Raw genomic sequence first — 13,591 nt, 5'->3', positions numbered from 1 at the left:
GCCCACCTCCATATCTCCTGCGCCAGCGTTGAAAGCATTGTTGACTGTGTTCCACCCTGTTTGTTGATGTAGAACATCGCTGTGGTGTTGTCTGTCTGTAGCAACACCCTTTGCCTGTACAGTCTTGTCTGGAAGGCTTTCAGTGCAATGAAGATTGTCTTCAATTCGAGGTAATTGATGTGCTTTGTCGCATCTGCTGGCGTCCAAAGACCCCTCACTTTGAGTTCCTCCATGTGAGCGCCCCATCCCTTCAGGGATGCGTCTGTGGTGATGGTCACTGTCGGAGTTGGGGGTGTTAGAGGCTGTCCCCTTGTTAAGTTCTTCATGGTCCACCATGTCATCTCCTTCTGCACTGCGTGCGTCACCACCACAAGATCCTCCCAACTGCCCGAAGCCTGTGACCATTGTTCCTGGAGCCATTCTTGCATGGGTCTCATGTGGAGCCGCACATTCGGCACTAGGTGGATGCACGATGCCATCATCCCTATGATCTTGCTCGCCGTCCTCACTGTCCGAGCTTGTCCCTTCCGGTAGAGGCGAGTTTCCTTGACCAGTGCCCTGGCTCTCTTCTCGCTGGGGAACACTTTGCCCTGTAAGGTGTTGATCTCTGCCCCCAGGAAGATCTTCACTTGCTCCGGCTCCATTGATGATTTCTTCCAATGGACGGAGAACCCCAGGTTTATGAGCGTGCTCGTCACTGTATGTGCATGCTGCTTGCACTTCTGGTACGAGTTTGCTTTCACCAGCCAGTCGTCCAGGTAAGGGTATACGTGTATCCCCTGTCTTCGTAAGTGTGCTGCGACTGCCGCGAGGCACTTCGTGAATACCCTTAGTGCTGATTTCAGTCCGAAGGCCAGCGTTGTGAACTGGTAGTGGCCTCCTCCGATTGTGAACCTGAGCATATGCTTGTGCTTCTCGTTCATCGGTATGTGCAAGTAGGCGTCCTTGAGGTCTATCGTGACCATGAAGTCTCCGACCTGCAATTGCGGCAGCACCTCCTGCAGGGAGGTCATCTTGAACTTTTGTGTCCTTATGAATTTGTTGAGGAACCTTAGGTCTAGGATGGGTCTCATCTTGTCGTCGACCTTTGGTACTAGGAAGTACGTTGAGTATATTCCCTTGTTCCTTTCCCTGAAGGTAACTCTTTCTATGGCCTGTTTTTGTAGAAGTTCTTGCACTTCTTCCTGAAGCCTCGCCAGCTGTTCTCTTGCTGGTGGCTTTCCCCTTGGTTTTCTGTTTGTTGGCTTTCTCTCCAACTCCAAGCAGTATCCGAATTGGATGATGTTTAGGATCCATTTGTCTGATGTTATTTCTCTCCATTCTTGGAGGTAGAACTTTAATCTCCCTCCCACTGGTGTCATGTGGTCGTAGGTGTTCAGATTGTCCTGACCCCTTCGTACGTGGTGCTCCCCTGGAATCTTTTCTGTGGTCGGGCACCCGGAGGTCTCTAAAGTCACTTCGAGGTGGGCTGCTGCCCCCCTCTTCTATTCTGGCCACGTCCATTTCTCCCTCGAAAGGACTGACCCCTTGGCTGGTACTGCCAGGACTGCTTCTGGTGACCTTGCTGAGCCTGCGAGTCTGCCTGGTGCGTTTGCTGGAAGGCCTGGTGCGATGTACCTGGCTGGTTTCCACCTCTCCCGCCGGGCCTCCGTGCCGGGGTGCCTCTTCTGTTGCCTCTGAACTGCAATGCCCCCATGGATCTTGCCGTCTCGTTATCTTTTTTGAGTTGGCATAGTTTCTCGTCAACTGTTGCTCCGAAAAGCGTTTCGCCGTTGAACGGTGTGTTCAGGATACTGTGTTGTACCTCGGGTTTGAACCCTGAGATCCTGAGCCAGGCGTGTCTCCTTTCCGTGACACCCATCATCATGAGCCTGCTGGCGGTGTCTGCTCCGTCCAGGGCCGTCTTAAGGCAAGAATTTGCAGCGTTTTTCCCTTCGATCAATTTTTCGGCCTTCTGCCTGGCATCCTGGGGTAGGTCCTTCACCAACTGCCCCAGCCCCTCCATGATCTGGTACATGTGCCTGTTTAACAGGGCGTTGGAATTAGCCATGCGCCAGTGGGTCGCGGCATTCCGCTCGATCTTTCTCCCCACCAGATCCATCCTCTTGCTCTCCTTATCCGGTGGTGGGCCCGAGGTAGTGGATACGCTCGCCCTCTTCCTAGCTGTGGCCGTGATAATGGAGTCAGCGGAGACCTCGCCCCGAATGTAGGCCGGGCCCTTTGAGGAGTGTTTGTACTTTTTCTCTGTTCTGGGAGTTACTACCTTGCATGTTGCGGGCTCTTTGAACGCTTCCTTTCCCTGAGCCAAGACGCTCTCGAGAATTGGAAGGAACTGGCTTCTTGTTTGTGTTGGGAGCAATGTCTCTAGCAGGAAGTCTGCTTTCTGCTTTTCCTCGTCGAGCTTTAGCTTGAATGCAGCTGCGGCAGATTGTATCGCCGAGTTGTATGCCCCGATGTCGTCCGGCGGCGAGGGCCTCGAGGGGTATGAGTCGACCGCCTCTTCCGGGCTCTCGGTGTCGACGTCTAGGTAATCCTCCTCGCGTGGGTCAGAGGTGGCCGACTCGGCATCCAACCTACTGCCCTCTTCTTCCTCATAGCTGTAATCCTCGTAGGGATTTTCTTCACCTTCCTGGTCGTCGACCATCTCGTCGCTAGGCACATGGTCGTCAACATGTTCTTCTTCCTCTTCGACCAGATCTAGCACGGCGTGCTTGGTCTTGTGTGGAATTTTGAAGGCACTCATCTTGACGTCGAAATCCTTCCTCCGCTGTAAGAGACTTGCCATTTCGGCCTCTAGCCGACGTTTTTTCCTTTCCATCTCGGCCCCGTTTTCGGCTTCGGAACGTTCGGCCCCTCTCATCGTCGCCTGGTTCGGCGACGAGATTCTCGGCGTCCACGGCTTGGACGTCGAACTGGCTTTCGGGTCCTTGGACGGCACCGAGGCTTTAGGGTCTTTCTCCCTCTACGTCGATCGGTCCCTTTCGGCGACGATCTTCGACGCTTTCTGCTGGTCAACAGCTCTCGGCGCCAGGGACTCCTTCTCCGAGGATCCGCTGGGCCTGTTTGTGGTCGCGGACGGCAGATGTCGCTGCGTCGGCGCCTTCGGGCTCTTGGCCTCGTACTTTCGAGACTCAGAGTCTCTCGTGTTCTTGTGGGAGGTCGAGTCTCCTACCTTATCAGGTGTCTTCTTGTAATCGGTCTCTACGACCGTGTAGCTGTCTTCTTCGGCGGCAGCGTTGTCCTCTTCCTCAGAGGACATCCCCAGCTCATACAGCGATGGCGTCGGGGATTTTCCTTCGAGGGTGGCGTGTGCTACCCTCTGTCTCTTCCTCACACGAAGGGTCTTCTGAGCGAAGACGGAGCAGGCGTTGCAGTCCTCGCTTCTGTGTTCTACCGGCAGGCAAAGGTTGCAAACCGGGTGCTGGTCTTTCTGCGCGTACTTGTGTCTGCAGTTCGGGCAGAACTTGAACGGCATGTTGTCCATCCTCGTGCTTTCAGGCCTCCCTGACCGCGTGGACGTCGACGATCGTCGAAGTTCGAGGTTTTCACCTTCTTTTCTCTTCGTCAATGTTCTGTGAAGTCTTCTTTAGTCTTCTTCTTCCAATATCTTCACCAACTTCCACTCTTTTCAGCACTTTCTCTAAAAATGTCTGGAGCCCAAACGGGAACGATCCAGACCCGACCACGGAAAAAAAGAATCTGAAGATGGCGCCCAAGAGTGGGAGCTTCCGCAGGAAGCATGCCGACGTCACCGGAAATGCACCCGAGGAGGTGTGACGCCGACGCCCACAAGGGCTACGAAAAAAGAAAAAAAAAAACAAAGAAAAGACTACGAATCCGGAACCAACCACAAGACCGCGGAATATGCACAGCATAGTGAATCCAGAAAGATTCACGCTGCAAAACCTTACTATATGGTGTTGAGAACCCATCTGTCTGTAGTTATTTCCTTCCACTCCTGGAAGAAAAGGTTCAGTCTTCCTCCCAGCGGTGTTACATGCTCTTGGATGTTTAGTCTGAGCCACTCCTTTTTGTTGTATCTGTGCTAGGCATGGGCGGAAAATCCGTTCCGCTCGCGGATTTTGCGGATTTTCGGGAAATCCGCAATCCGCGAGATTTGCGAATCTCCCGCAAAATCCGCAAATCCGCGAGCAGCGGATTTTGCTCGCACTGCTCGCACTGTTCGCGTGAGTTCGCGTGAGTTCGCGCCCCGCGAATAAGTGCAAAATTGCAGAAATACGATTTTAGCAAAACTGAAAGTAACTACTTACCAGGTTCAAAAGTTCAGGCTCATCATTAGTAGCCATTTCCTGTAGTGCTTCCTGAGGGGCCCCTCCAGAGTTCAGTTGCCAGTTGAAACTATTATGTGACCCTGCTCTGAACCTCAGAATAGTTACACATATGCCACAAAGGTCCTGAATTACAGCTAAGGGAGACAAGCAGGAGCCAGGCTGGAAGTTAAAATCCATTAATCAGCCCCTAATTCATTATTGTCAGTTGGGGCAGGGCAGGTGTTGTAACTAATTTTGCAACAATGAAAGCACTTAGCAAGTGCAAAAGATCAGTAATCAGGGCGCACTAAGGAAGCAGGTGCCAGCTAAAAAAATATTCTGTGACACATTAATCAGCCCCAAATTAATTCAGGTCACTTGAGGCAGGGAAGGTGTGCTTTGCTTTGCCGAAAATAATGTACACTGGACAACCAGAGGGTGTGGTGATGAAACAGAGGGTGGCATGGGTGGGCCAGAGGGTGGCATGAGTAGTCAGAGAGTGGCAGTGGTGACAGAGAGTGGCAGTGATGAAGAAGAGTGTCCCAAACAGGCTGGACACGTAGAAACAACAAGTTCGCGAAACTTGCGACCCGACAGGTAGGTTCGCAATTTGCGAAAGTGTACAAAACCCTTGCGAACTGGCAGAAACACGGGCGAACACAAAAAAAAAAATCCGCAAATTCGCGGGAATTCGCGGATTTTGCGGATTGCGAATCCGCAAATCCGCAAAATTCGCGAACGCGAGATCCGCAAAATTCGCTCATGCTTAATCTGTGCTCCACCCCTAGAGTTTTTGAAAGGGTGTGCACTGGTAGCGTGGCAGAGTCACTTGGAGGTGGGTTGTTGTCCACCTCTTCTGTTTCCACATCCATTTCCTTTCCCGCGAAAGGAGTGCCCCCTCTGTTGGTATTCCCAGTGTTGTTTTTGCTGGCCTTGTTGTGTCTGGGTATCGCCCTGGTGGGACTGGTGGAAAGTCTGGTGAGACGTTCCCGGCTGGTTGCCCCCTCTCCCGCTTGGTCTCCATGACGGGGTTCCTCGGAAATGCAAGGCCCCCCATGGATCTTGCGGTGTCGTTGTCCTTTTTCAGCTGGGTGAGCTTTTCGTCCACTGGTGCTCCGAACAGTGTCTCACCGTTGAACGGGGTGTTCAGGATGTTGTGTTGCACCTCTGCTTTAAAGCCTGATATTCTGAGCCAGGCTTGTCTCCGCTCCGTGATGCCCAGCATCATAAGTCTGCTGGATGTGTCTGCACCGTCCAGTGCTGTTTTTAGGCAAGAATTTGCCACGTTCTTCCCCTCTATTACCAAGTGCGTAGCTCTTTGCTGGTATTCTTGTGGGAGGTGTTTGACTAACTGGCCCAGTTCATCCAGGATCTGGTGTTGGTGCCTGTTCAGCAGGGCATTGGAATTAGCAATGCACCAGTGCGTTGCGGCATTCCTCTCGATCTTTCTCCCTGTCAGGTCCATCCTTCTGCTCTCTTTGTCTGGAGGAGGTCCTGATGTTGTTGGGACATTGGCCCTTTTCCTTGCGGTTGCCTCAATGATGGAGTATGCAGTGACCGTTCCCTGAATGTAGGGTGGGTCTTTGGGGGCGTGCTTGTACCTTTTCTCCGTCCTGGGTGTGACAGGTCTACAAGTTGCAGGATCTTTGACGGCCTCTCTCCCTTGTCCTTTTATGCTTTCGAGCATTGGCAGGTACTGGCTCCTGGTTTGTATTGGGAGCAGTCTTTCCACGAGGAATCTGCCTTCGGCTGTTCCTCCTCGAGTTTTCCTCTGAACACTGATGCTGTGTTCTTGATGACTTCATTGTAAAGTCCAATGTCGTCAGGCGGCGAGGGCCTCGCAGGGTATGTGTCCACCCCCTCTTCTGGACTCTCTGCTTCGAGGTCCTGTCACTCTGTGTCCTGTGAGTCTGAGTATGTCGAGCCCAGAAATGTCCTCTGGTCGTCATCTTCCTCCTCCTCGTAGTAGGGGGTCTCTTCGCGATATTCCAGAACTTCCTGGCTTTCAGACTGTTCTACAACCTCGAACTCTTCTTCTTCCTTGACGAACTCGACCCCCGGTGACTTCGGCTTCGAAGGGATTGTATACGCTTTCATCCTTTCGTAGAATTCTTTCTTTCATTGCAGGATGTTCTCCATCTCTGCATCGAGTCTTCTCTTCTTTCTTTCCATCTTGGCAGCCTGTTCGGCGTCGAGTGGTTGTTCTGGTGCCTGGCAAGATGGCGTCGAGACTGGTTTCGGCGTAGAGACTGGTCTTGTGTCCTTCGTCGACGTCGGAGAGGTCTTCGGCGCCGAGCATTGCTTTTCACTGACGCTTCGACGACCTTTGCTGGTCGCCGTCCTTCGGCGCCTGGGAGTCCTTCTGTGAGGATCTGCTGGCCCTGGATGTTGCTGCGGACGCCGAAGTTTTCGGCGCTTTCGGGATCTTGCCCTCGTTTTTTCGAGAGTCTTAGGCAGACTGTCTAGAGTCTTTCGGGCCTTTTTGGGGCGTCGAGTCTCCTACCTTTTCTGGAGTCTTCTTATTATCGGTCTCTACGACCATGTAGCAGTCGTCTTCTTCGGCGACGTAATCCTCCTTGTCGGTCAATAGTCCCAGGTCTCAAAGGGACGGTGGCTGGCCCTAGCCCTGCATGGCGCATTTAGCTCTCCTTTGCCTCTCTCTCAATCGAAGGGTCTTCGGCATAAAGGCGGAGCAGGCGTTGCAGTCCCTGCTTTCGTGGTCGACCAGCAGGCAGAGGTTGCAAACTGGGTGTTAGTCTTTCTGCGCGTACTTGTGGTGGCAGTTCCGGCAGAATTTGAATGGTGTGTTGTCCATATCTTGCGTTCAGGGGGCCCCCTGATTGCGCATTCTCTTCTGGACGTCGAAGTTCCTCGAAGATCCTCTTCCTATGTCGTCCCTTTCGATGATGTGGTCTCACTCCGTCTTCTCCACTTTTCTTCTTCCCAAAAACTTGGCTTCTCTTTTCTCCAAATCTCTGGAGCCCTCTCGGGAACGATCCAGACCCAACGGCAGAAAAAAGAATCTGAAGATGGCGCCCAAGGGTGGGAGCTTCCGCAGGAAGCATGCCGACGTCACAGGAAGGACACCAAAAGGTGGGACGTCGACGCCCACCTAGGCTATGAAAAACAAAAAAACAAAAAAAAGAAAAGACTACGATTCCGGACCCAATCACTAGACCGTGGAATAATGCACAGCATAGTGAATCCAGAAAGATTCACGCTACTAACAGTTTTTTAACAGTGTTGGCACTGACTTTGTTTCAAGACTTAAATCTGGCAAGAAGGATCCCCCACCTCAAATCTAGGATACTTCTTGGAGCTGCTGTTAACTGGGATGCGGAAGTAGGCATACTGGAGACTGACGTTTCCCATATAGTCAACCTTCTGCATCACAGATGACTACATGTAGAGTGGTCATCTTGAATTTCCTTGCCCTGTCAAATTTCTTAGGAATCTGAAGTCCATTATTGATCTTGCTTTCAGATCCTCTTTGGGGATGAGTAAGTGAATGGAGCGAGTTGTAAAGGAGACTCTGATCCTCTCGCAGTACTTCTACTGCCCTCTTCTTTGAGAGGTCTTGCACTTCATGTTGCAAGAGATTTAGTTCATTAGAAAAAGCCCTCTTTATTTCCCCTATTAAAGACCAATCAATTGTACAACTTTTCCAGTTCTTGTGGCTCAGGATTCACTTTGAGGATCAAATTCTGGTGGAGTTTCCTCCTAGGGTCGTTTCTCAATTGCTTTAGATGGTATCTTGAATGCCTTGAAAGCGTTTTATTCTGTGGAAGTACCACTTATTTAGGCATCAAGCCACAGTTTATTCTGGATGACATTGATCGCTGAGCAATTCTTTTTCTCCTGTATTGGTAGATCCTTTCCCTTTTATTCTTTTTTCTTCCAACAATCTTGATCCCCTTTTGAAGTTAAGCTGGAGAGCAAAGATTTGCCCTCACTGGTGTTTTTGTTTCAACTCTGGAGCTCTTTGGAGTCCCATCAACTGTTGAGTATTTTAAGGTTAAAGGCTGCTTTGGAGTCTCGAAGTCCCACACTTTCTGCTTGACCCACTGGCGCCATACCGCACAACGAGTGTTTCTTCAGTGTTGGCACATTTTGAATGGTGCTACTATTCACCTCCAAGACTTCTGTTACAATAAGCTTGAAAGAGCATATAGTAGCTTACTAACTTGTATGATTTGCATGCCAGAGTCTCCTTGAAATGCAAGTGATCATATAGCTTTTGATATTGTGGGCTATTTCAGACCAGGCACTCCCTCTGATCTGTGCCATGACGGCATGAATTACTGCAAGGTGCAACAGAAGCTTGTGCAATTACAAGATCTGTCATTTGCATAAATTTAATATAACCTCTCCACCATTTGAACAGGTATGTTGCAATTTCTTTGTGAGCGTCACCCAAAAGATGTGCTACAAATGATCGCAAGCAGCATAGAACAGCATAATAGCATTTGAATAATATAAAGGGTGCTATCACATGCCTAATTTGCTATACACTCTACTACTGATGACCATAGGCTCCAGTGGCTTACAACGATTTCCTGTGGAGTGTAGGGTGTGTAAACTGACCATGCACATACGCTGATTTTTAAAAGTGATTGCTGTGTGCTTACTTTGTACAGCACGTAAATTAGCAACGCCAGAAGCAACAGGCCAAGAAGAATGGCCAGGATGATGATCCAGAGGGGGACTCCATAACTGCTCTCTGGTTTGGCCCAATATATTGTTGTATTGACCTGCGAAAATAAGAGATGAGAATGTGGTTAGTAGGCCATACAGCCATAACGTACCTCTGTCTGACGTGCATCCAGGATCCCACCCAGTATCAACAGCCCTAGAAAGCTCTGGCAATGATTATTCATTATAAACAAAGTAGTTTCTTCAGTGACTTCATTAGGCTACCTTTTAAATAGGAAATGTCCTTTAGGACGAAGCCGGAATCGTGATGTTCCTCCACAGCGCCGGCAACAGAACGAATGTGTCTTTAGCACACAATTATTCTGCACACAAGTCGATACAACTTCTTGTTTTAGGGGGATACAATGGTGCTAGAATTAAAATCCAACAGCTTCCCTTTTTTGCGCAGGCTGGAGTTGGAATAATATATTAAACTACTCCAACATCCAGCGCCCCCATAAGGCAAGTCGTTAAAACTACTTGAGTGCAGAACAAATGCATGCTAAAGATGCATTCGTTCAAAGGACGGAGTTCCTAAGGCATGCGTGAAAAACACACGTGGAATTCCGTCATACATTCCTTTTAAATACTTCTTGATGCATCCCTCTACGTAAGCCTGTATTGGAGTTGCCCCATGCTGCACAGTACTTGCCTGGTGTGTGCCTCGTGGGTATTGCCTGGGTAGGATCAGATACGGCATGCCCTGCATCTGATAAGCTGCGTCACACTGTAGTGCAAATGCCTGATTCTCTCTCTGGAAAGAAGGGAAACACAGTTTATTCTTCGGCAAACTCGAAATATTGAGGATTTGAGTAGCTTATGAGAAAAACTAGATAGATGTGTGAACAAAGATAAATAAGTCAAAACTAAAGTAATTCTGATGTGTCAGAAAGGGATAGGAAAAATAGGGTATCATGTCACATTCCATGCTCACATCTCCTTAATGAAATTTGCATGGCAAACAAAAAATGTGAATGTTCTTCATTGGCAATGTGACATGCACGACCATTTTATTAGCAAACATAATAGAATTCTGTTGCGGATATCATTCTCCATATGGGCAGCTGCCTAGCTGTAGCACCCAACATCTTTCAGCTCTCCATTAGGGAGAAATGAACAGGACAAACAGTCAAGTGCTCAACCTGAGTGAGCCCTGTACATTTCTGGGGGAATATCTGAACTCTTTACAAGATATAGCCAGTTACTGGTATATCACATAAAGAGCCAGCGGCCTATAAAAGACATCTGTATAGCAGTAATGTGGTCCTCAGTACACACATTCAAACAATATTGCATAGACCTACAGATGAACAAAGAAGCACAGGTGGGACAAAAGGTCTTAAAACAGCTGTTTACCAAGCAATGCTGATCTTCAACCCAAATACAGCAAAGAAACTGCTACGGAATCTATACACAGCTTGTGAATCTAGAATTAAATCAAGGTGCAAAATGGTGTCGTTTTGTAGGTTGAAGAACTTTCTGGATTCACAAGTGACCTGCCCACCTCCAAGGGGATGGAAGGAAGGACCAAAATAAATAGGGGGAAAAAGAATCTGAAGATGGCGGCCAAAGGTGGGAGCTTCCAGAGCAAGCATGACGACATCCCAAGGGACACCAAATGGAGGTACCATTGATGCCCATCAACAAAAAACGAAAATAGGAAAAAGGACTAAAATAACGGAGTTCTGAACCAAACCACTAGATGGTCGAATAATGCACAGCATGTGAATCCAGAAAATATCCATGCTGCAAAACATTAGCATTTTGAACATATCAGTGCTTTTATCTCACTTCGAGTAAAGGCTCTGGTTTGTACTGGTCAAAAGAGGTAATTGCTTGAAATTCTCTGTGTCCATCTACTGCTGAGCTCACATACAGATGTTCTAGCTTGAATTAGGTAAAATCTTTGCACAGCGTTAACTCAAGTTTTGCCACTTGTTTGTGAGAATACGAGTGTATGACCCAGTTAAATAAAGCCTTCTGACTGAAAAAAAAACAAATTTTCAATGTTGATGGCAGCTGCCAGATGTTCAGCATTGTGACTTACACTTCAAACTATTCACACTGGCCCATGAGCCCGAGCGTTGAAGTTATTATGACCCATGATCTAAAGTCTTAAAATGGCAACACTGCGTCTGCACTCAGATCTTGGAGTATGATGGTGCACTAATCAATACTCACACCCAGGGCAACCAGAATAATGAGATTCTGTAGCTGCAATGTTTTCTACACAACTATAGATTTTGAATGCATTTATAATATGCACATGTTAATCCCAAAAAATGTTCTCAAAAGGATCAAAATTCCTGAAATGTGGTGATATATTCCTCAACAGTGGACGTCTCTTTGCAAAAGTTGACTAGTCATCTCATCTTTCAGTTGCTTATAGCTGTATTTGGTTGCTAAAACGGTAGTAATGGGGTCTAATATTTGCCCAGAAAGTGTAATCATGTATAAAAACTAAAAAAGAATGAAGCAATACTAACACAAAATGTGCTGCAATACGCTGCATAATTTGCTCCTTCCTGTCCGCATAATTTAGTCAACCCTGTCGCATAATTGCAGTGGCCCTGTTCATACCAAGGGGAGAAGTGCTCTGATTGAGATTACAAAGGGCTGAAGCTCCTTCTAAAGTTGTGTGCACTTCGCAGCGCCAATCACAAACAAGATTTATTGTTAGCAGAAACGGCTGCTGGATTAACAAGCATTGGCTAAAAGAATAGGTCTCGCCTTTCAATGGCATTACCCAATCTTTTGGGTTTGCTGTGCTTTTTAATGATGTTCTGAAAAGGGAGCAAAACATTTTTATTTCCAGTGCAGAACAACATTGACAAAACTTTATTTTTTTTTAAAAATAAAGCCACAGCAGTAGGATGACACATTTGTGCACACGTCACAGGCAGCATGTACGAGTCATGAGGAGCCAGACATTTGTTTTCCTTTTTTTACTTAATTTAATGTTACAAGACGGTGAACATCAATTTTGGAGTGGTAAATTAAAAAAATTAAAAATAGCAAGAGCGAATTAAAGAGGAAGTTGAAGCAAATTGCAACTGCTGGGCGCTCTAGAAAATAATATATACATTAAAAAATATATACATTTTCCAAATAGGCGTAGAAACAAAAGTCAATGCCAGCATGGAGATGAAGCAGTAGAGCAATGGAGTCGTTTTGGTGGGGAAGGGTGAAAAAGAAATTGAAAAGCCAGGAAAAGGGGGGGTGGGGTAAGAAATGGAGGAGCTGCCAGGGCAACACATACAGTGCAGGTCGGTCTGAGTGAGGAAGCATCGCATGCCAGCAATAAAACAAATGCACTGCCATGGAGTGCTGAACGAAAAAGAAAAACATTATCACAATGTAAGAGCTGAAAGGATACAAGTCATCCAATCAAAAAGATAGTAAAGAAGCTAAACTCCAGGGGAGGAAGGACAAACGCAAGAAGTGGAGGGAAAGCAAGTAAATGAAACTGCCATGAAAGCCATCAAATGGTAAACAATGGGCCAACTCAAAGACTGTGCATGTAACAAGAGGGAGAGAGAGGACTAGTTAGCTAGTCCGAGTCCCCGAGGTGAGAGCTTCATGAATACACCAACAAGGTGCCCGTGACAGAACTAATTTGAGTACTGTAACACTTTGGCCAACTCAAAGACTCACTTTTGGTATTGTCAACAATAGATCTTGAACAAAAGACCGCTAAAACCAGGGGTAGAGTTCTTGATGAGCCTCTTCTGTCTGCAGCTCGGCAGACAAAGGGTCATAAATAACGTGAACTCGGCGAGTGAAAGGGCGGATGGGCGAGTGAAAGGGCGGATGGGCGAGTGAAAGGGCGGATGGGCGAGTGAAAGGGCGGATGGGCGAGTGAAAGGGGGGGATGGGCGAGTGAAAGGGGGGGATGGGCGAGTGAAAGGGGGGGATGGGCGAGTGAAAGGGGGGATGGGCGAGTGAAAGGGGGGGATGGGCGAGTGAAAGGGGGGGATGGGCGAGTGAAAGGGGGGGATGGGCGAGTGAAAGGGGGGATGGGCGAGTGAAAGGGGGGATGGGCGAGTGAAAGGGGGGATGGGGGAGTGAAAGGGAGGATGGGGGAGTGAAAGGGAGGATGGGGGAGTGAAAGGGAGGATGGGGGAGTGAAAGGGAGGATGGGGGAGTGAAAGGGAGGATGGGGGAGTGAAAGGGAGGATGGGGGAGTGAAAGGGAGGATGGGGGGTGAAAGGGAGGATGGGGGGGTGAAAGGGAGGATGGGGGGGTGAAAGGGAGGATGGGGGGGTGAAAGGGAGGATGGGGGGGTGAAAGGGTGGATGGGTGAAAGGGTGGATGATGAGTGAGTGAAAAGATGTAAAGATGAATGCCTGAAAAAACAGATTGATGAGGGAAGGGGTGGATGGATGATGGATGAGTAAGTGTGAATGGATTAGTTAAAAAGGGTGGCTGGATAAGAGAAATTAAGGTTGGATGGCTGGGATGAGTGAAAGGGAAGGTGGACATGATGGATGGATGAGTGAAAGGGAGGATGGGCAGATGGATTAAAAGGGTGGATGGATGAGCAAAAGGATGGATGGAGGAGTGAAAGATAATTAGAAGAAAGGACAGATTAGAGAAACAATGGTTGGGGGAGTGAAATGGAGGATGGG

The 13,591-nt window shown here is 48.4% G+C and overlaps 1 protein-coding gene across 2 annotated transcripts in view; it reads right to left on the bottom strand.

The window, feature by feature from the left end:
- The window catches only part of ITGA5 (integrin subunit alpha 5), a 377,970-nt gene that overhangs the window by 33,675 nt on the left and 330,704 nt on the right, over positions 1–13,591 (bottom strand). For both annotated transcript variants that reach the window (XM_086964803.1, XM_086964795.1), the window contains exons 28-29: positions 9,616–9,717; positions 8,900–9,022 (exon numbers count right to left, since the gene is read on the bottom strand). In XM_086964803.1, coding sequence (XP_086820929.1) covers positions 8,900–9,022; positions 9,616–9,717 — 225 coding nt within the window. The remainder of the gene's footprint in view (positions 1–8,899; positions 9,023–9,615; positions 9,718–13,591) is intronic.

The sequence above is a fragment of the Lissotriton vulgaris genome, chromosome 1_1 (assembly GCF_964263255.1).
Source record: "Lissotriton vulgaris chromosome 1_1, aLisVul1.2, whole genome shotgun sequence".
NCBI classification, from domain to species: Eukaryota; Metazoa; Chordata; class Amphibia; order Caudata; family Salamandridae; genus Lissotriton; species Lissotriton vulgaris.
Note: the sequence above shows the minus strand (reverse complement) of the source record. Positions and strands in the feature narration are given on the sequence as shown.